The following is a 24,076-nucleotide window of genomic DNA, read 5'->3' on the forward strand; positions in this document are numbered from 1 at the left end:
TAATGGGCCGAATGGTCTCTCCTTCTCTGCTTCAATGATTCTATAAATGAATAATTTACAGGAGGCACTGAGAAGAATTTCCTGACAGAGTGTTGTTAAAGTATTTCATGGGTCCTGGATACAATTGTGGAGGAATTCTTTTGTTGATTGTTTTTGAAGAACCAGTTTGATATGATGAAGGAAGCCATTATGGATGTGTGAGTGTGCATGTACTGGGTGGAGTTCCACTGTCAGACAAATGTTTTGTCATGCCAGCCTGGTCCAAGTGGTGGCAGTCTTCTATCAGGCTAGCTTCAGGGAGTGGCAATGTAACACACAGCTCCTTCCTGGGAAGCAGGTGTACCCTGCACCTGTTATTGTGAAACTCAGGAAGATCTGGAGACGTGTGAGCAAGTTAACAGGTCAAAAGAAACGAGGATTTCATTTCACAGCACTTCAATAAACTCTATCAAACATTGGTAAGTTTGCATATGTGTGTGGACTGTGTGTGTCTGCTCTGTTTGTCTATCAGTAGCTGCCCAGGTTCTGACACGAAAATGTGAGCCAGAGGTTATTGAACTGGACAGAACAAGGAACTAAAAGTATTCAAGGTTCAGATTCTGTACTAAGTTCATCAACTCCATCAGTGTTTTGATTTATAAAGGAATCAATAATTAATTTTGAAGTCATTTAGAAACTTCTGAAATGGAAGCGCGTTTTTAGAATGGAACAAGTTCAAATCTTTTGAGTTTTGGCAGTGGGACAACAACACAGCAAAGAGCCTGCAGTAGGGAGGGTGGCGTGTGTGAGTACGCACACATTTTTACATCATTATAATTGAAGATAAAGTAAAATGCATTAAAAGTGACTAATTATATGATGAAGATAACTTTAATTAACAAATTTTAAAAATAGCTCTTGCAACTAGTTTATGTAGTACGACTGAGACAGACCATTTTGGGGTGGGGGATGTTTCAAACTTCAGTCTGTGCCGTTTCCATACAGTGAGGTAATAGGAGGAGCCTTGCTGGTGAGGAAAGGCTGATGAGAGGTCAATCCCAAGAGCTCAGTGCATGGCAGAGTAAGTCATAACAAAGGATCCACTCAGGTTCTTAAGTGTCTTTTCAGATTAAGTTTGAGAAAGGTGTGAAAAATCTGAAACTGGGATCTTAAATTAAATATCTAATAGAGGTATGAGGGCAACATTTACTGAGGATGATTAAGAAACTAGGTGAATACATAGTTAAGCAATGGCTAACATTTAAAGAAATAACTCAATGTTTCAAGAAAGTATCTTGGGGATTAAAAACTTCTCTGAGAAGGTGGTCCAGCCGTGGCCAAGTAGCAGGGTGGTATTAAATTAACAGAGTGTTACCATGTTGTTAAAAGATTAGTAAACACAAGAACTGAAAGGGTTTTTAAAATCAGAAAAGTGCAAAAGAAGTTGCTGAAGAGGGGGTAAGTAAAATGCGAGGAAAATAACCAAAACAAAAGAATAGATTTGAAGAGCTTCTCCAAGAATGCAAAAAGGGAAAGACTAGCTAAAATAACTGGGCACTTCATAGGCTGAGACAGAAGAAATTACAATCACAAAAGAGTTACAGCATGTTAGGAGGCCATATCGTGCCTGAAACAGATGGGGAACGGTAGCGAGAGCATTAAATAAATCTTTAGTTTGGAATAGTTGGGACCAATTCTAATAAGAGTGAGGGATCTAATGTAATCACTGTTATTGAAGTGAAAATAATGGAAAATGAACAAATTCTTTGTTTTGGCCAACCATCATCCTAATGTTTTTGTTTTAAATAGGCAGCTGCAGAGAAAGTGCAAAAGTGGATCTCTAAGTCTTGTTCTTCTAGAATTCCCAAAATTTTGCAATGTTTCCATGGATTAAAAGGCAGTAAACCTAACCCTGCAGTTCAGGGAAGGAGCAGTTATGGACCAGTTAGCCTGACCTCAGTTGGAGGGAAAATGCTAGGATTTGTCGTTTAGGAATTTGTAACAGGTAATTTGGAAAATCAAAATATGGTAGTCAACATAGTCAAATGAAAGGGAAATCATATTGATGAATCTCATATTGTTTGTTGAATGTGTGACCAGCAGACTTAGAAAAGGATTGGCCGACAGATGTAGCATATTTAAATTGTCAGAAAGGAAATCAGGTTCCATACAACAGTTTGCTCAACAAGATTAGGGCTCATGCATGAGAAACAATATATTAGTATGGCTTAAGGATTGGTCAACGGACTGAAAACCGAGAGTAGGAATAACCAGGACCTTTTTGCAACAACTGTGCCACAAGAATTAATATTGGGGCTTTGGCAATTTACAATCAGCATCAATAACTTCACGGAAGGAACTTAGAGTGATCGTTTTCTAGCCCTGCTGATGATTTCATTGAAATATCCAGTTCTTAGCAACTTGACAATGTAAAATAGAATGTAATCATCATTTATTGTCACTTGTATTATTTTACAAAGAAAAAGTGACAAGTGCTTCAGGTGGGAGGTAAAAGGGGTGGAGGAGTTGCAGTACTGGTCAGTGAGAATATCACAGCTGTGCTGAAGGAGGGCGCTATGGAAGCCTCAAGCAGTGAGGCAATATGGACAGAGCTCAGAAATAGGAAGGGTGCGGTAACAATGTTGGGACTGTACTACAGGCCTCCCAACAGTGAACATGAGATAGAGGTTCAAATAGGTAGACAGAACATAAACATTACAGTGCAGTACAGGCCTTCAACGTTGCACTGACCTGTGGAACCAATCTGAAGCCCATCTATCCTACACTATTCGATTCCATTCATACGTTTATCCAATAACCATTTAAATGCTCTTAAAGTTGACGAGTCTACTACTGTTGCAAGCAGTGCGTTCCACACCCCTACAGATTATGGAAAGATTAGGAGCAACAGGGTGTTGGTGATGGGGAATTTTAATTTTCCCAACATTGAATGGGATTTACTTTGTGTTAGAGGTCTAGATGGAGCAGAATTTGTAAAGAGCATCCAGGAGAGTTTTCTAGAGCAGTATGTAAATAGTCCAACTTGGGAAGGGGGTGAAGTTTCAGTCAAGGATTACTTTGGGAAAAGTGATCACAATTCCATAAGTTTTAGAATACTCATGGACAAAGACGAGAGTGGTTCTAAAGGAAGAGTGCTAAACTGGGGAAAGCTAACTATAGCAAAATTCAGCAGGAGCTGGGGAATGTGGATTGGGAGCAGCTGTTTGAGGGCAAATCCACATTTGATATATGGGAGGCTTTTAGAGGTTGATTAGAGAGCAGGACAGACATGTCCCTGTGAAAATGAGGTATGGAAATAGCAAGATTAGGGAACCATGGATGACAGATGAAATTGTGAGACTAGCTAAGAGAAAGAAGGAAGCATACAAAAAGTCTAGGCAACTGAAAACAGACAAAGCTTTGGAAGAATATCGGAAAGTAGGACCAATCTGAAACGAGGAATTAAGAGGGCTAAAAGGGGTCATGAAATATCTTTAGCAAACAGGGATAAGGAAAATCCCAAAGCCTTTTATTCTTATATAAGGAGCAAGAGGGTAACTAGAGAAAGGGTTGGCCCACTCAAGGACAAAGGAGGGAAGTTATGCGTAGAGTCAGAAAAAATGGGTGAGATTATACTTGAGTACTTTGCATTGGTATTCACTGAGGAGAAAGACATGATGGATGTTGAAGTTAGGAATAGATGTTTGATTACTCTAGGTCAAGTCAGCATAAGAAGGGAGGAAGTGTTGAGTATTCTAAAATGCATTAAGGTGGCTAAGTCCCCAGGTCCAGATGGGATCTATCCCAGGTTTCTGAGGGAAGTGAGAGAGGAAATATTGTCACCTTAACAGATATCTTGGCAGCATCCTTGAACACAGGTGAGGTTGCAGAGGACTGGAGAATGACTAATGTTGTCCCTTGTTTAAGAAGGGTAGCGGGGATAATCCTGGTAATTACAGCCTAGTGAGCCTGATGGCAGTGGTAGGGAGGCTGCTGGAGAAGATACTGAGGGATGGGATTTATTCCTATTTGGAAGAAAATCGGTTTATCAATGATAGGCAGCATGCTTTTGTGCAGGAAAGGTCATGTCTTACTGACTTAATAGAATTCTTTGAGGAAGTAACAAAGTTGATTGATGAGAGAAGGGCTGTAGATGTCATATACATATACTTCAGTAAAGCATTTGATAAGGTTCCCCATGGTAGGCTGATGGAGAAAGTGAAATTGCATAAAGTCCAGGGTGTACCAGATAGATGGACAGAGAACTGGCTGATCAACAGTAGTAGTGGAAAGGAGTTTTTCAAAATGGAGAACTCTGACCAGTGGTGTTCCACAGGGATCCGCGTTGGACCACTGTTGCTTGTGATATACATAAATGATTTGGAGGAATAATTTGGTGGTTCATTAACCAGTTTGCAGATGACACTAAGATTGGTGGAGTAGCAGATAGTGAAGGGAACTCTCAGAGAGTGCAACAGAATATAGATAGATTGGAGAGTTGGGCAGAGAAATGGTAGATGAAGTTCAATCCGGACAAATGTGAGGTGATGTATTTTGGAAGATCCAGTTCAAGAGCCAACTATACAGTAAATGGAAAAGCCCTGAGGAGTATTGATGTACAGATAGATCAGGTCCATTGTTCCCTGAAGGTGGCAACGCAGGGTGGTGGAGTGGTCAAGAAGGCATACGGTACGATTTCCATCATTGGACAGGGTGTTGAGTATAAGAGTTGGCAGGTCATGTTACAGTTGTATCGGACTTTAGTTAGGCCCCATTTGGAATACTGTGTACAGTTTTGGTTACCACATTACCGAAAGGATGTGGATGCTTTGGAGAGGGTGCAGAGGAGGTTCACCAAGATTTTGCCTGACATGGAGGGTACTAGCTATGAAGAGGGGTTGAGTAGATTAGGACTATTTTCATTAGAAAGACAAAGGTTGAGGGGGGACCTGATTGAGGTTTACAAAATCATGAGAGGTATAGATAGGGTGGATAGCAAGAAGCTTTTTCCCAGAGTAGGGGACTCAATTACTAGGATCACGCGTTCAAAGTGAGAGGGGAAAAATTTAACGGAGATATGCGTGGAAAGTTCTTTATGCAGAAGGTGGTGGTGCCTCGAATGTGTTGCCAGTGGAGGTGGTAGAGGCGGGCACGATAGCATCATTTAAGATGTATCTAGACAGACACATGAATGGACAAGGGGCAGAGGGATACAGATCCTTCGAAAATAGGTGACAGGTTTAGATAGAGGATCTGGATCGGCGCAGGCTTAGAGGCCAAAGTGCCTGTTCCTGTGCTGTAACTTTCTTTGTTCTTTGTTTAATTTGCCATACCCATGGTGCCTATATTAATAACAGAAGGCGAAGATAAAAAAAACTTATGAAGAATAAAGACAAAGTCGATCTTAATTCAATTCCCGGCTCTTGGATTTGGGAAACTCAGTACCACTGCAACACCTCTATGCCAGACTGCTGGAATATTGGGCCGGAAATCGCCACCAAAGCAGGCCATCCACACCACGCTGCTGGAATCCCAGGCCACAAGTCTCTGCAGAAGTTGGCCCAAAGGCCAAACTTGTTGCCCATCCCGGGAAAGAAGGCACTGCAAAAGCCACTCAAAGGAATTCCCAGGCTACTGGATGCTGGGTCAAAACCACGCAATGCCGAAGCCCCCAACAGGCTCTGCTGATGTAGCAGCCGATACTGGGTCCCCATGCTCAACCCTCTGCCAGCAGCCTCCTCCACACTAATTCCAGAGTTCCTCTCTGGACTCACTGACTCTCTCACTATCGTCCTCGAGGTCACAGACTCCAGACTCACCAGCTGCCTTGGTGCTGTCTGTCAGAGTCCTCCTGCAGGCTCACCAGCTGTCTCCATGCTCCACACTGCAAAGAAGACACCTTCATTCCGCTTTCTGCCAAAGAGAGATAAAAAAAGAAAAGGAAAGACAACAAAAAAGCAGATTGAGTAGATTAGCCCTGGGCACAGGAACCTGGATGTTGCCTCCTCCTTCACTACCATCTTAGAAAGGACCTGGGTCTAGGTCTGAGAAAATAGTTCCCTTGGCTGGGACCCAAAAACGTGAAGTCAGGGTCTCGGAGTAGGGCGTCAGCCATTGAAAGGAATGATCTCAGGGAATCAAAAGATATATCATCCAGTCAGGAACAACAAGTTGAAGATCAAGATTAATCATGATTGTATTGGATAGTAGACCAGACTGAATGGGCCAAATGGTCCAATACTGCTCCTACTTCTTGTGTTTTAGTATTTGGTGAGCCCCAATATCTGAAGTCCCAGTGAGAGTTTTCACTGGATAATAAATATGAAAATATGTCTGTTACTATTATACTTGCTGGAAATTGTATTATAATTTTAACAAATTTGGAATAGCACATCAGGTGTTCCACAAAGCTGGAGCCCATTACCTGACATTCTTAAATAAACAATAAACACATGAACGTAGGAAGAAACTGTATCCACTGAAGTGGACTCCACCCAATCAACATGATCAAAGTTTACACAGGAAGGATAAATATGTGGAAAGGACTTTAAATCAACAGAGAAGGAGGAGATTAGACAAAGCAATAGTTAAACCTAACAACCTAAAGATAAGATTTAAAACAGTGATTGAGATAGTATCCACATTCAGAGCAATGTATAGAAAGTGATAACAAACAAAGCTGTTAAAAACAAAATAGAAATGATGAAATTGAGGGAGCATATGGTTACAGCTGAGTTAGATGGAGAACCAACTCATTTCTCTTTCTCTTTGTTCATTGATTTGCCTATTGTGAGTTGTGTGGTATGTGGAACATCCTTTCCAGTCCTATTCAGGTCCCTCCCAACAACTCTTTCTCTATTACATTGATGACATTATCAGTGCTCTTTCCTCGTTCATTCTTTAGAAAAAAAAATATCAATTTCCTTTCTAATTTCCACCCTGGCTTCACCTTCATCTGGTCCATCTCTAATTCTTCTCTTCCCTTCCTGGACATCTCAGGGGTGACATGGTGGCTCAGTGGTTAGCACTGCTGCCTCACAGTACCAGGGACCCAGGTTCAATTCCAACATTGGGTAACTGCGTGTAGTTTGCATATTCTCCCCGTGACTGCGTGGGTTTCCTCCCACAGTCCAAAGTTGTGCAGGTTAGGTGAATTGGCCATGCTAAATTGCCCATAGTGTTCAGGGATATGTAGGTGAGGGGTAAATGTAGGGAAATGGGTCTGGGTGGGTTACTGTTTAGAGGATCGGTGTGGACTTTTTGGGCCAAATGGCTAGTTTCCACCCTGTAGGGATTCTACAATCTCTGTTTTCATTTCTGGAGAGAGGTTCATCACCTGATACAAACTCACCAACTCCCACAGTTACCATGTCTATACATCTTTACACCCTGCTTCGTGAATGGGCTCTATTCCATACTCCCAGCTCCTCCATCTCCATTGTACCTGTTCTGATGATACCACCTTCCACAGGAGAGACCTCAGAAATGTCCACCTTTTTCCTCAACCAAGGTGCAGTGGAGGCATTCAAAAAGGAGCTGAGGAGAGTACAGGTCCAACATGTACTGTTTAGAGATATATTTAGGAGCAACAGGTTCACAGAATCCTGGATGTCGAGAACAATTCAGAACTGGATGAGGAAGAAGAGAAGGGCTTTTAGTGAGTCTAAAGGGAGAAATTCAGCTGCAGCCCATGGAGGCAAACAAGAAGTGCAGGAGGGAACTTGAGAAAGCAATGAGAAGAGCAAAAAGGGGGCATGAGAAAAGACCTGCAAATAGGATCAGGGAGAATCATAAGATATTCAATAAATACATTAAAGGGAAGAGGTTAACCAGGGAAAAGGTAGGGCCCACTGGGGACCATGGAGGCAACCTATGTGTGAAGCTGCATGATATTAGAAAAGTATCAAATGAATATTTCTCATCAGTCTTCTCATTGGAAGAGGAGAATGTAGGTACAGAATTCAGGAAAAGAGATTGTGAGGACTTGCACAGTTTGAAATAGGAAATGGGGAGGTATTACAGGCTCTGCCAGACTTAGAAATGGTCAAATCCCTTGGCTTGGATGAAATGCATCCCAAGCTGCCGTGGGAGGTGAGACAGGGGCTCTGACACAATTTTTTAATTCCCCTCCTGTCATGGGGGAAGTGCCAAAGGACTGGAGGACAGCTGATGTGATTCAGTTTTTTAAGAGAAGTGGTAGAGATTGTTACGAACCAGGCTAGACCCCCTCAAAGCTTTTCAAGAAGGTAGCCCAGGCCCTAACTTTTCTAGTTGTCTTAAGAAAGGGTAAAGTGGATATTCCAGGAATGATGCAGCTGGCCCAACCACTCGGCTTTAAACAAAACAGATTTTATTTACAGACTACTGAATTAAACACGAACAAAAGGGAGCCAATTTTAGAATAACATAACCTATCTGAAAAGTTAATTGACTCTAGCACAACTTAATGATGCTGTTCCAAATACTTGCAACATCCCCATAAACACTCCGTTGGCAAATGAGGGTAAAATCAGACACAGGTTCTTACAGGAGAGATGTCAGAGAGAGAGAAGTACCATTAAGCTGTTTCTTTGGGTCCAGCACCATCTCTGGGCTCCCAACTAAAACCTGACTGGCAGCTACCGACAGACTGCTTCCTAAAACCAAACCAAACAAAACCAAACCCTGACCTAGGACTCCCCTTTTTTCAAGTATTTTCAGACATATCCGAACCTCAGCCTTTATGACCCCTCTGAATAAAAGAAAAAAACACAGAATAACCTTGTTAAAGGAGCATCGTCATCACAACATGAACAGAAAATTACAGACTGATGAGTCTCATGTCAATGATAGGGAAACTATTGGAGAAAATTCTGAAGGAGCAAATTAATACCCATTCAGAAGCACATGGGTTAATTAGGGCTATTCAGCATGGCTTTGTCAGAGGGAGATCATGCCTAACAAATTTGTTAGAATATTTTGAAAATGTTATCAAGTGTGTGGATGAGGGAAGTTCAGTTTATGTAGTTATATGGATTTTAGCAAAGCTTTCGACAAGGTGCCACATGGACACTGATTGAGAAGGTTAAAGCACATGGAATTGAGGGAAACATGGCAAGATGGATCCGAAACTGGCTAAGTACTAGGACACAAAGGTTAGTGGTAGAAGGCTGTGCAAGTGACTGGAGGTTGATGTCTAACAGTGTACCACAAGGGTCAGTACTGGGACCCTTATTGTTTGTTATATACATAATGATATAGATAAAAATGTGGGGGATAATGTTCAGCAAAATTGCAGATGACACCAAGGTTGGTAGAGTGGCTAATAGTGAAGAAGATGGTTGTAGGTTACAGGAAGATATAGATGGGTTGGACAAATGGGCAGACCAGTTGCAGTTGGTATTTAAAACTGATAAATGCAAAGTGATGTATTTTGGAAGAAGAAACAAGATGGGGGAATATTTAATCAATAGCAGGACACTGGGTAGCTTAGAGGAACAGAGGGATTTTGAGGTAATTAGTCACAGATCGCTGAAGTCAGCAGAGCACAAGAATAGGATAGTTAAGAAGGCATATGGGACATTCGCATTCATCAGTCATGGCATAGAATAAATGAGCAAGAAGGTAATGTTGGAGTTGTACAGAACTTTGATTAGGCCATAGCTGGAGAACTGTGTGCAGTTTTGGTCACTTCACCACAGGAAGGTGATAGCACTGTAGGAGGAACAGAAGAGGTTCACCAGGATGGTACCTGGGATGGAGAAAGTGAGTTATAAGGAGAGACTAAATAGGCTTGAATTGTTTTCTTTAGAGCAGAGAAGGCTGAGGAGGACATGGGTGAGGGGTAAGTCCAGGGTGGATAGAGAGCAAGAGTTCCCCTTAGTTGAGGGATCAATCATAAAAGCGTATAGGTTTAGGGTAAGGGGCAGAAGATTCAGGGGGTGTTTGGGAAATATCTTTTTCACTCAGCGGGTGATGGGAATCTGGAATGCACTGCCTAGGAAGGTAGTGGAGGTCAGAAACCTTACAATATTTAAAAAATGTTTGGATGAGTACTTGAAGTATCATGATTCGGAGATGCCGGTGTTGGACTGGGGTGTACAAAGTTAAAAATCACACTACACCAGGTTATAGTCCAACAGGTTTAATTGGAAGCACACTAGCTTTCGGAGCGACGCTCCTTCATCAGGCGATTTTGGAGCGTAGCTCCAAAAGCTAGTGTGCTTCCAATTAAACCTGTTGGGCTATAACCTGGTGTTGTGTGATTTTTAACCTTGAAGTATCATAACATCCAAGGATATGGGACAAGTGTAGGAAATTGGGAGTAGCACGCCTTTAGTGGCCGAGGCCATTCTGTTATAACGTGACAGTTGTGTTCCTCTGCAACCTTGTGCTTATAGAAAATCGCACTATGGAAAACCTCTGTGGAAACTCGCTCTGTAGAAGATCGCTAATAGAAACTCGCTGTACCCATACAGTACAAAGTTTGCGTTATCCAACTAATATCCACAATTCGTCAGTCGCCACATCGTGCTGACAAAATGCAAGTTATAGCAGACTTAATGGGCTGAAGGGCCTTTTCTGCCCTGGATGAATCTATGAATCCGTGAGGATTCCCCACCATTATGATTGACAGGGCCATCAGCCATGTCTGACCCATCTCCTGCCCTTCAACACTGAGCCCTTCTCTTCAAGCGATAGGTCCCCCTGGTCCTCACTTTCCACCCCACCAAGCATTCAAAGGATCATAAGCCACCATTTCTGTTACCTCCAGCAGGGTACCACCACTAGACACACAGACCCAGGTGGCACAGTGGCTCAGTGGTTAGCACTGCAGCCTCACAGCACCGGGACCCGGGTTCAATTCCAACCTCAGGCGACTGTCTGTGTGCAGTTTGCACATTCTCCCTGTGTCTCACAATTTGCCCCATGGGTTTCCTCTGATGCTCTGGTTTCGTGTGCAGGTCAAGTGAATTGGCCATGCTAAATTGCCCATAGTATTAGGTGCATTAGTTAGAGGGAAATGGGTCTGGGTGGGTTACTCTTTGGAAGGTCAATGTGGACTTGTTGAGCTAAATGGCCTGTTTCCACACTGCAGGGAAATGAATCTAGATCCTGTCCCATCTTGACAACATTCCATAAGGACCATTCCCTCCAGGACAGTCGAGTTCATTTGTCCTCAATCCCAATATCTCCTCATACCCCATGCAGTTACAGAAGATATTATTTACTTCCCATTTACTGCCTCCCTCTTTACCATCCAAGGCCTCAGATGCACCTTTCAAGTCAAGCAGTCTTTCTATTCTACCGTATTTGCTGCTATCAATGTGGTTTTCTCTACACCGGGCAGACAAAATGCAGACTGAGTTACTGCTTTGTAGAACACCCACACTCTGTATATAAAAGTGACCCTGAGCTTCCTGTTGCCTGCTACTTCAACATACCACCATCATGTTCCCACGCCAACATTTCTGTCTCAGGAAGGAAATACTTTTAAGTATATATAAACCACGGTAGTGGCATGGTGGCCCAGTGGTTAGCACTGTTGCTTTGCAACACCAAGAACCTGGGTTTGATTCCAGCCTTGGGCGATTGTCTGCATAGAATTTGCACATTCTCCCTGCGTCTGTGTGGGTTTCCTCTGTAAGCTCTGGTTTCCTCCCACAATCCAAAAAATGTGCAGGTTAGGTGGATTAGCCATGCTAAATTGCCCATAGTGCTCAGGGATATGTAGGTTAGGTGCATGAGTCGGGGTAAATGTAGAGGAATAGGTTTGGGTGGGATACTCTTCAGAGGTTAGGTTCAACTTGTTGGGCCAGAGGGCCTGTTTCCACACAGAAAGAATTCTAATTCTGAAACACAGAACTAGTTTATTGTAAATAAAATCTACTTAAGTAAAGTTGTAAAGATTATTAATAAAAATTTTAAACTGGAAATATGTATAATGACCCTTCTTGAAACCTAATATATAACCTCAAGTCTGGGGAATTAATAGAAAATTCTGCAAAAGTGTTACCTTAAGAATGCTTTGATAATTACCAGGTAAATTAAAAAAAAACAACCGATTATCACAAATGCTGCTGTATAGGCAACGTTTCTTTACACACAAGGTGGTGGTTCTGGGTCTCTTTTGGGATCAGTTAAAGCTGCTCATTTTGCATTTCTGTAGGAACCCACCTTTTATGGTGATGAGGTCTTCCAGTGGGTTTCACCTGTCAAACCTTGGGGCTTTTCACTGAAAGACTAAGGTAAAAGGCTACTCCTTTGAAGGGAAGTTAACTCAGACTTTGACAGTGTTCAACAATTAAATAGCTTCATTACACCCACCATAGGTGACATCTATGGAGACATATCATAGACTCTGTGACTCCTGTCAAACAGCTTGTCTTCTTTGCAAATGCAACATTTTCTTTGTTTCAGCCTGTCTCCTTTGCTTTGTGAAGTTTTAATTCCAAAAAAATCCATAACATATTGATACACTCAGTCAATGAAATCTTTAATTAATATATCAGACATTCTCATAATACTAGGAAACATCACCCTCTGGGTAAAATCATTTTTCTTCATATTTCCTCAAAACCTTCTGCCCCTTATCTTGAACATATGACCCCTGGTCATTGATCCCTCCATCAAGGGGAATATTTTTCTTTCTGCCTACACTGTCTATGCCCCTCATAATTCTATACATCTCAACTGCATTCCCTCTCAATCTCCCCTACTCTAAGGAAAACAATCACAGTTTGTCCAATCTCTCTTCATAAGTGATAATCTCTAACCCAGGCAACATCCTGGTACATCTCTTCTGCACCCTCTCCAGTGCTATCAATACTGTTCTATAAAGTGCACAATACTCTAGCTATGACTTAACCAACATTTATATAGTTCCAGTATAATCTCCATGTCCTTAAACTCTATGCCTCAACTAATATACCATATGCCTTTTTAACCATTTTTTCCATCTGTCCTGATACCTTAAAGGACTGGTGTACATGCACACCAAGGTCCCTCTGATCCTTCCCAGAGTCCTATCATTCATCATGTATTCCTTTGCCTTGTTTGTCCTGCCCAAGTGCATCACCTCACATTTATCAAGAAGGAATTCCACTTGCCACTGATCAGTCCATCTGACTAGCCTATAAATATCCTCCTGTAATCTAAGACTATCCTCACCACTATTTACAACCCCACCAATTTTTGTATCATCTGGGAACTTACTGATCAGCCCTTCAACATTCTTGTTTCAGATGACAAACAACAAGGGCCCCGACACTGATTCCTGTGGGACCTCACTGCACACAGACCTCCAGTCAGAAAAACATCCCTCAACCATCACCCTCTGCTTCCTGTCACTCAGCCATTTGTGGATGCAATTTGCCTAATTTCCTTGGACATCATGGGCTCTTACCTTACCTTAACAAAAGCCTTGCTGAAGTCCAAGTAGACTACATCTAAAGCATTACCCTCATTGACACACCTGGTCACCTCTTCGAAAAATTCAATCAAGTTGGTCAGATATGAGTTCCCTTCAACAAAACTATACTGACTACTCTTAATTAATCACTGTGTTTCCAAATGCAGATTAAATCTGCCCCTCAGAATTGCTTCCAATAGTTCACCTACCACCGAGGTTAGGCTAAATGGGCCTGTTGTTTCCTGGTTTATCCCTTGCCTCGTTCTTGAATAACAGTATCACATTGGCTGTCCTCCAGCACCTCCCCTGTGGCCGGATGATAAGGGAATATTTTGGAAATTGAAAATTTTTGAAAGCATCTTGCTATTTCCTCCTTTGCCTCACTCAAATAACCTGGGATAGATTTCATCCAGCCCTAGAGATTAATCTGATTTTAAATCTGCCAGAGCACTCAGAACCTCCTCTCTATCTGTGCTAATCTCTTTAATTGTTTTACAGACCATCTCCCTGATTTCTATCAAGTAGAAAGATAAGCAGCAGTTAGCATGTGTGCAGGGTTTAAGTTTGAGGCAGATGAGGAATGAAGCAAAAGGAAAGATAACTGAGGACATATTACTAAATGTGATGGAAATCAAGACTATAAGAAAATTAGCATTAAGGTGCTTTGAATGCTCATAGTATTCGTAACAAAGTAGATGAATTAACAGTTGAAACTTTATTGCTGGAACAGCACAGCAGGTCAGGCAGCATCCAGGGAACAGGAGATTCGACGTTTCGGGCACAGGCCCTTCTTCAGGAATGAGCAGAGAGTGTTCAGCAGGAGAAGATAAAAGGTAGGGAGGAGGGACTTGGAGGAGGGGAGTTGGAAATGTGATAGGTGGAAAGAGGTCAAGGTGAGGGTGATAGGTCGGAGTAGGATGGAGGCGGAGAGGTCAAGAAGAAGACTGCAGGTCAGGAAGGCGGTGCCGGGCTGGAGGGATCCGGCTGAGACAAGGTGGGGGGAGGGGGGATGAAGAAACTGGTGAAGTCCAAGTTCATCCCCTGCGGTTGGAGGGTTCCCAGTCGGAAGATAAGACGCTCCTCCTCCGACCGTCGGGTTGTTGTGGTTTGGCGGTGGATGAGTCCAATGACCTGCATATCCTCGGTGGAGTGGGAGGGGGAGTTGAAATGCTGTGCCACAGGTTGGTTGGGTTTAACAGCACAAATCATTGTAAATGATTATGATGTGGTAGGCATCACAGAGACATGGTTGCAGGGGGTTGAGGACTAGCAGTTAAACATCCAAGGATTTACAACTTATGAAAAAGACAGAGAGATGGGCAGAGGGGGTGGGGTCGCCTTGTTAGTTAAGAATGAAATTAAATCTATGGCACTGAATGACATAGGGTCAGATGATGTGGAGTCTATGTGGATGGAATTGAGGAACCACAAAGGCAAAAAAAAACATAATAGGAGTTATGTACTGACCTCCCAGCAAGATGTACCAGGAAATAAATAGAGCATGTCAAAAAGGCAAGGTCACGATGATCATGAGGGACTTCAATATGCAAATGGACTGGGTGAATAATGTTGCCGGTCGATCCAAAAAAGGGAATTTATGGAATGTTTACAAGATGGCTTTTTGGAACAGCTAGTCATGGAGCCCACAAGGGAACAGGTTATTTTGGACTTAGTTCTATGTAATGAGTCAGACTTTATAAAAGATCTAAGGGAACACTTAGGAAGCAACAATCACAATATGGCAGAGTTCAGTCTGCAGTTTGAAAGAGAGAATGCAAAATTGGCTGTAATGGTGGTACAGTTAAATAAAGGTAATCACAGGGGCATGAGAGAGGAACTGACAAAAATCGATTGGAAGCAGAGCCTAATGAGCAACAATGGCAGGAGTTTCTGGGTGTAATTGAGAACACAGTACAGAGATTAATTCCAATGAAAAGAAAGATTACCACAGAGTGGGGTGGGGAGGTGGGGTGGAGGGGTTGGGGGGGTGTGTGGGATTAGACAACCATGGCTGACAAAGGAACTCAGGAAATGTATCATAGAAAAAAAGAGAGCCTATAAAGTTGCCAAGATCACTGGGAAATCAGAAGATTGGGTAGACTACAAAAATAAACAGAGGATAATAAAGAGAGAAATAAGGAAGGAGAGGATCAAATATGAGGGTAAGCTAGCCAGTAATATTAGAAATGATAGTAAAAGTTTCTTTCAATACATAAGAAACAAACGAGAGGCAAAAGTAGAGATAGGACTACTCCAAACTGATGCAGGTAAGCTCATGCTGGGAGATAAGGAAATAGCTGAAGAACTTAATAAATACAATTAAGGAGAGTCAAGGGGCAGAGTTGAGTATGGTAGCCATTAAAAAAAGAAAGAACTCGAAAAGCTAAAAGATCTAAAAATGGATAAATCCTCTGGCCCAGATGGACTACATCCTAGAGTTCTGAGGGAGGTGGCTGAGGAAATAGCGGAGGCACTGACTATGATCTTTCAAAACTCACGGAGTCAGGGAAAGTCCCAGCTGATTGGAAAATCGCTATTATAACCCCCCTGTTCAAGAAAGGATCAAGACAAAAGATGGAAAACTATAGGCAGATTAGCCTAACCTTGATTGTAGGTAAAATTCTAGAATCCATCATTAAGGATGAGATTTCTAAATTCTTGGAAGTGCAGGGTCACATTAGAACAGGTCAGCATGGATTTAGTAAGAAGAGGTCACGTTTGTGAGAATTCTTTAAAGAGGTAGCAAGTAGGTTAGACCAAGGAAACCCAGTGGATGTTATCTACCTAGACTTTCAAAAGGCCTTTGATAAGGTGCCTCACGAGAGCCTGCTGAGTAAGTTGAGGGCCCATGGGTTCAAGGTGAGCTATTGACATAGATTGAGGATTGGCTGTCGGACAGAAGGCAGAGAGATCAGATAAAAGGTTCTTTTTCGGAATGGCAGCCGGTGAAAAGTGATGTCCCACAGGGTTCATTGCTGGGGCCGCAGCTGTTCACTTCATATATTAATGATCTGGACAAAGGGACTGGGGCATTCCGGCAAAGTTTTCGGATGATCCGAGGTTAGGTGGACAGGCAGGTAGTACTGAGGAGGTGGGGAGGCTGTGGAAAGATTTAGACGTTTAGGAGAATGGTCCAAGAAATGGCTGATGAAATGCAATGTGAGCAAATGCGAGGTCTTGCAATTTGGGAAAAAGAGCACAGGCATGGACTACTTTACAAACGGTGAGAACATTCATAAGGCCAAAGTACAAAGGGATCTGGGAGTGCTAGTGCAGGATTCTCTAAAGGTTGACTTGCAGGTTGAGTCCATTGTCAAGAAAGCAAATGTAATGTTGTCATTTATTTCAATAGGGTTAGAAAGTAAAAGCAGTGATCTGCTTCTGAGACTTTATAAAGCTCTGGTTAGGCCCCATTTAGAATACTGTGTCCAGTTTTGGGCCCCAAACCCCAGGAAGGATATACTGGCACTGGAGTTTGTCCAGCAAAGATTCACACAGATAAACTCTGGAATGGTAGGCCTAACATACGATGACTGGCTGAGGATCCTGGGATTATATTCATTACTGTTTAGAAGATTCAGGGGAAATCTAAAGAAATTTACAATATAATTCATGGCTTAGAAAGAGTGGATGCTAGGAAATTGTTTCCAAAAGGCAGGGAGACTAGGATCCGTGAGCACAGCCTTAGAATTAGAGGAGGTCGATTTAGAATGGAAATGAGGAGACATTTCTTCAGCCAGAGTGTGGTGGGCCTGTGGAATTCATTGCCACAGAGCGCAGTGGAGGCCAGGACATTAAATGTCTTCAAGGCAGAGATTGATAAATTCTTAATCTCGCGAGGAATTAAGGGATACGAGGAGAGTGCAAGTAAGTGGTGTTGAAATGCCCATCAGCCATGGGCCGAATGGCCTTACTTCCACTCCTATTTCTTATGGTCTTAGGTCTTATCCACATATTGTCCCTCTCACTAGTGAAAACCAACCCAAAGTATTCATTTAGAATCCTACCTACATTCTCTGGACCCACACACAATTTAGCACACTGGTCCTTAACGGACCTTACATTTTTCCTTGTTATCCTTTTACCCTTAATGTACATGTAAAAACAATCTCGGATTTGCCTTCATTTTACCTGCCAGTATCCTTTCACATCCCCTTTTAGCTCTCCGAATCTCCCTTTTAAATTCCCTCTTGCACACTGTATATTCCTCTAGGGCTTCTGCTGTTTTGAGCCCTCTGTTCGTGCCATAAGCCTCCCTTTATTTCTCTCAGTCCAATGAAATGTGTCTCTTGATATCCAGGATTCACAGGATTTGATAGTTCCAACCTTTTTTTTATTGGAATATGTTGGCTTTGTACTCTCCATATTTCCTTCTTAAATGCACAACTCCAAGGTGGATCATACTCCACCTGTTACAATTACCTCCCACCCTGCATCTACCTATCACCATCCCACTTACCTTTCCCCAAGATCCACCCTCACCCCCCCACTTATCTCTCAGCACCCGTCCCCTCCACATTTCTGATGAAGTAAGGATGTGGTGCTTTTCCAGCACCACACTCTTCCAACTCTGACTCTCAGCATCTGCAGTCCTCACTTTCTCCCAGATATCTCAATGAAGTCAGGAGAAGTCAATAATTAGGGAGATCAGGAAAACATTGAGCAAAAAACAAAGAAAATACAATGGAAATCTTTAATTTTCACATAAATTGAAAGAAACAAAACTAATGAAGGCAATTAATTTCTTGGATATATTTGGGATTGCTTCCAACTTAAAATGATATACAACATATTAAATCTAATTTTGAGTAACAAACTAGAATTAGCTAATGACCGGATGATGAGGAAACATTTTGTGAATAGTGACTATGATACAATTAAAGTTGATTTTAGATTTGAGAGGGAAAATGTGAGTGATAAAACAAGGCTTTAAAGTTAAGTGAGGCTAATTTTAAAAGCATGAGATGTTAACTGAATGGAGTAATCAAACTGAACAATTAGTGGACAAGTGTATAGTCAAATGTATACAGAAAACATTCACAAGAGTTATTTGGTATAATCCAAGAGCAGATTATATTTCTAAAAGCAGAAAATAATTAAATATTTTATTTAATTTAACTTGAAGGGTATTGGAGAAAATAGTTAAAAATCACACAATACCAGGTTATAGTACAACTGGTTTATTTGGAAGCACTAGCTTTGTTGTGGGATTTTTAACTTAGTCCGCCACAGCCCCAACACCGGCATCACCAAGTCCTGAAGCAAATAATGAGACTTAATCTTGACAGTCTGTTATTTCTTTTAAGACCTACTGGTTAAAAACTAAGTGGTAAATTTGAAGAGGTATTAATTAAACTTACCAAAGTTTTCTTGACTTGGAATTTGTGCCATTGAATTGCAACGTTTCAAATGAGCCTCCATTGTCTAAAAAGGACAATGGGAAAAAGCAACTCTTGTCAGCTTAACATCCATCTACCAATACTAACTGAGTATTTTGAAAAATTTGAATTGACAGAAGAATAGACCTGTGAAGGTGAGGTCACGTCTGTCTAAAGCTGGTGGAATATATAACGCAGAAAATGCAAGAGAAAATGATTAGATCTGGCAGTATCTGTTGAACAAGAAACAGAGTTTTCACTGATAATTAAAATTCACATATTCTTTTCAAAACCCTTCACAATCTGAACCACCTGGATCTCTATGATTTCCACCAGCTACAGTCACCTCCAAAATCTCCTTTAATTCTGCTGGAATGAACACCCCAGATATTAATTATTCCCCCATTGGTGGCTGTGCCTTCAGCTCCCTATGTCCTAAAATTCGGAATTCCCTCCCAAACCTCTTTTCCTCTCTCTGTTCCTTTAAGATATTCCTTGAAGTCCACTTTGTTGATCACTTATCCCAGTACCTCGCTCAAAGCCAATCTCTGCTCAGTGATGTTCCTGGGAGGTGCATTATTATTATGTCAGTACACTAAAGATGCTATATAAATGGAAGTTGTTGTTATCAATGGTTAATCCCACGGCTGCACATGATGAAAGATTAATGTGTGCCTGGACTCTCACAGCCAGCAATCTAATGGAAAATCTGTCTCTACAGGGTTTGAGTCCAAATCAGCTCATGGCAAATTTCAAAGGACACGCACTGCCAGGCAGTTTCTTCCTTCTCTTCGGACTCTGGTGGTCTATGAAGTATCCACTCAAATTCTTCCTGAAGAAGAAGAAAACATCCCGACTATGCTTCGAGCGGGTGGAATTTGCTGAGGGGATAGCCAAAGCTGTTTTCTCACTTGTGGGTGAGTATTCTCAGTCTCTGAGGGATTGTTGCCAAAGAATGAACTGATCAGTTGGTGAGGAAGCTGGCATTTATCCTCAGAGTGGCTGTTCACACACACACACACACACACACACACACTCTCACTCTCACATACTCACACACCTCCCTCACACACCCTCACACCCTCCCTCACACACACACACACTCACACCCTCTCTCATGCTCACTCTCACACACTCACACACCCTCCCTCACACACTCTCACACACCCTCTCTCACACACTCTCACACACCCTCTCTCACACCCTCTCTCACACCTTCCTGCACACACACTAACACACTGTCACAGTGACCTCGCACAGACACACTAACACACTGTCATAGACTCGTATAATACCTACAGTGTGGAAACAGGCCTTTTGGCCCAACAAGTCCACACTGACCCTCCAAAGAGTAACCCACCCAGACTATTATCCTATATTTAACTCTGACTAATGTACCTAACGTACACATTCCTGGACACTATGGGTAATTTAGCATGGCCAGTTCACCTTACCTGCACATCTTTGGACTGTGCGAGGAAACGGGAGCACCCAGAGGAAACCCACGCAGACATAGGGAGAATGTGCAAACTCCACACAGACAGTCATTCAAGGCAGGAATGGAACCCAGGTCCCTGGTGCTATGAGGCAGCAGTGCTAACCACTGAGCCACCATGCCACCCTGTCACTGATTCTGCACACACACTAACACACTGTCACAATAGACTAAGGGAGTCCCTGGAGGCATACAAGGAATACAGGAATTTATTGAAGGAGGAAATCAGGAGGGCGAAAAGGGGGCACGAGATAGCCTTGGCTGAGAAGTTTAGGGTGAATCCAAAGAGGTTCTTTAAGTGTATTAAAGGCAAAAGAATAACTCGAGAGAGAATAGGGCCCCTCAAGGACCAAAGTGGACATGTGTATGTCAAACCAAAGAAGTTGGGTAAGATTCTCAACAAGTATTTCTCCTCAGTGTTTACCATGGAGAAAGACATGAAGACTTGCAAACTTGGGGAAGGTAGTGGTGATATCTTGGGGACAGTCCATATCACAGTCGAGGAAATGTTGGATATATTAGAATGTATGAAGGTGGATAAATCTCCTGGTCCAAGAGCACTGCGAGAAGCTAGAGAAAAGATTGTGGGCACCCTGGCTGATATTTCTGCATCATCATTAGCCACAGGTGAGGTCCCAGAAGATTGAAGCCTAGTGAATGTTGTGCCATTATTCAAGAAAGGTTACAAAGAAAAGCCTGGGAACTACAGACCAGTGAGCCTAACATCTGTGGTGGATAAGTGACTTGAGAAGATTCTGAGGAATAAGTTATACATGCATTTGGAAAGACAGGGTTTGATTCAGAGTTGTCAGCATGGCTTTGTGAGTGGGAGATCATGCCTCACAAATTTGTTAAGAGTTCTTTGATGAAGTGACCAGAAGGTTGACGAGGGCAAGCAGTAGATGTAGTCTGTATGTTTCAGTAAGGTTTTAGATAAGGTTCTACATGATAGGCTGCTCTGGAACATTAGATCACATGGAATCCAGGGGGTGCTGGCAAATTGGATACAAAATTGGCTTAATGGTAGGAAGCAGAGGGTAACAGTGGAAGGATGCTTGTCGACTGGAGGCTTGTGACCCTTGGAGTACCTCAGGGATTGGTGCTGGGTCCATTGGTGTTTGTTATCTATATCAATGATTTGCATGAGCATGTACAAAGGCATGATTGGCAGGTTTCCTGATGACACTAAATAGGCGGTATCATGGACAGCGAGGAAGTTTTTCAGAAATTGCAGCAGGACCTTGATCAGCTGAGGAAGTGGGCTGAGAAATGGCAAATGGAGTTTAATATCGATAAGTGTGAAGTCTTGCATTTTGGAAAGTCAAATCAAGATAGGAGTGTAATGGTGAATGATAGGGCCTTAAGGAGTGTAGTGGAACAGAGGGATCTTGGAGTTCAGGTTCACAGTTCTCTGAAAGTGGAGTCACAGGTAGACAGGGCAGCGAAGAAGGCTTTTGGCACACCGGTCTTCATCAGTCAGGGTATTGAGTATAGAAGTTGGGAAGTTATGTTGCAGTTTTACAGAACATTGGTGAGGTTGCACTTGGAGTATTGTGTTCAGTTTTGGTCACCTTGCTATAGGAAGGATATTATTAAACTGGAAAGAGTACAGAAGAAATTTACAAGAATGGTCTGACTTATCGGGGGAAGTTACTCAAGCTAGGGCCTTTCTCTTTAAAGCATCAGAGACTGAGGGGAGACCTTCTAGAGGTGTATCAGATCATGAGAGATATGCTTAGGGTGAATGCACTCAGTCTTTTTTCCAGGGTTAGAGAATCGTGGACTAGAGGGCATCAGTTTAAGTTCAGAGGAGAAAGAATGAAAGGGAGCCTTTTTATACAGAGGGTGGTACGCATATGGAATGAGCTGCCAGAGGAACTGGTTGAGGCGAGTACATTAACAACATTTAAAAGGCATTTCCACAAATATAGGGATAGGAAATGTTTAGAAGGGTATGGGCCAAGTGCAGGGAAATGGGGTTAGTGTTGATGGACATTTTGGTAAGCATGGACTATTTGGGACAAAGGGCCTGTCTCCATGCTGTAGGACTCCATGACTCAATGACTCTATAAGCCTATAGTATATCCAACCACACCCACTGTCACATTCAGAATGATACACGCCGAAGAATAGATTGAATTAGTAAAGTTTGTTTGTGCAATAATGTTGTGAGCTCTCTGTTGTACTTGTTTTCCCCAAAAACACATGAATTGGTCCAAAGAAAGAAAGCTCCTGCCTTTCTAGACATTTAGTTTATGTTCAGTCAGATGGTAAACATTGAAAAGTCACAGGTTTGGATCCGTGATCCCAAGTGTGTTGCATGACCAGAGTCTAGACAGTGATCATCGAAGGTGGGTCATGTGTTGACATCTCCTGGAACATATCCAGATTAATTGGGAACACTGTTCTTTACTGTCATATCATTGGGAAGTGCTCAATCAATTGAAATGAAACTCAATTTCTCTTCAAGTCTTCAGGAATCCATTTCAATCCTGCTGTAATACTACATATTGAATACTACTCCATCTTTGTGCAAATACTGATGTGAGTTTAACAATAGGGAGAATGAGTGGGCAACTCAGAACAATTGTCATCACCTGGTCAATGCCAGCAATGCATTGTTAGCATTCATTTCAAGATTGCTAGATGACAAGGGAAGGAATGCTGAGGCTGTATAAGGCTCTGGTCAGACAACAATTGAAATACTGTGAGCAGTTTTGTATCTAAGGAAGGATGTGCTGGCATTGGAGGGGATTCAGAGGAGGTTCACAAGAATGATCCCAGGGATGAAGGACTAGTCATTTGAGGGTCTGTACTCAATGAAGTTTAGAAGGATGGGAGGGATCTGATTGAAACCGAGAGACCTGGATAGGGTGGTCATAGTGAAGATGTCTGGCTAATTGGAGAGAATATGATCTGAAGACACAAAGTGAAAGGATGACACTTTGGAATGGAGATGAGGAGGAATTTATTCAGCTAAAGGCTAGTTAATTGATATAACTCATTGCCGCAGACAGCTGTGGAGGTCGTCATTGAGCGTAGTTAAAACAGAGACAGATATGTTCTTGATTAGTAAGCGGATCAAGGGTTAGAGGGAGAATGTAGGGGAATGAGCTGACAAACATATCAGCTATGGTGGAATGGAAGAGCAGACCTGATGGGCCAAATGGCCTAGTTCTGCTCCCATATCTTAGAGTCTATGTTATGGTTTTAGGAACCAGGCATATTGCCCTGAGGATGACTCTTATTCAGAATGTCTATCAGTTCCCTCAGTCTCACTGGCAGCAATTCACATTCACCACTAGCCACACCCCAGGCCCAGGCCCAGACTGCAAATGGCCCCAAAACAGTGGGGGAGGGGTCAAATGGGGACCCTCCCCATTGAGAAAAGTAATTCTCTATGAATAATATGTTTGGTTGGTAAAATGTTAATTATTGCTGGTTTTGTGTCTTCCCTGAGCACATTTCTGATTTCCTGAAGTCTCTAGTCACTCTCTCAATCACAGTCAGAGTGGCTGCTGTTAGTCTAATTGCTGAGTGGGAACAGAACCCAACAGAGAGGAGGATTATCCAGAATGGGAAATGAAGGTCTTCTGCACACTAAGGTGGTGATCAGAACGTTCATAATCCAGGGGTATAACTTCTAATCCAAGAGTGGCAGATGGTGAAATTTGAATTCAATAACATTTGGGCATTAAAATCTTAAATGAATGTTAATTCATATAAAAACACATCTGGTTCACATTAATGTCCTTCAGCAAAGGAAACTTTGTCCTTACCTATAAGTTAGGCGCATTATAGATAGTGTAGATGATAGCATGAAATTACAAAAGG

At 42.3% G+C, this 24,076-nt stretch overlaps 1 protein-coding gene across 1 annotated transcript in view; it reads left to right on the forward strand.

The window, feature by feature from the left end:
• The first annotated feature begins 307 nt into the window (after positions 1-307).
• tmem45b (transmembrane protein 45B) overlaps positions 308-24,076 on the forward strand; it is a 49,794-nt gene continuing 26,025 nt past the window's right edge. The window contains exons 1-2 of the mRNA XM_043676945.2: positions 308-458; positions 19,469-19,664. Coding sequence (XP_043532880.1) covers positions 19,490-19,664 — 175 coding nt within the window. The 5' untranslated portion in view covers positions 308-458; positions 19,469-19,489. The remainder of the gene's footprint in view (positions 459-19,468; positions 19,665-24,076) is intronic.

The sequence above is a fragment of the Chiloscyllium plagiosum genome, unplaced genomic scaffold, assembly GCF_037043375.1.
Source record: "Chiloscyllium plagiosum isolate Xiang-an unplaced genomic scaffold, Cpla_swu_hap1 HiC_scaffold_29, whole genome shotgun sequence".
In the NCBI taxonomy this organism is placed as follows: Eukaryota; Metazoa; Chordata; class Chondrichthyes; order Orectolobiformes; family Hemiscylliidae; genus Chiloscyllium; species Chiloscyllium plagiosum.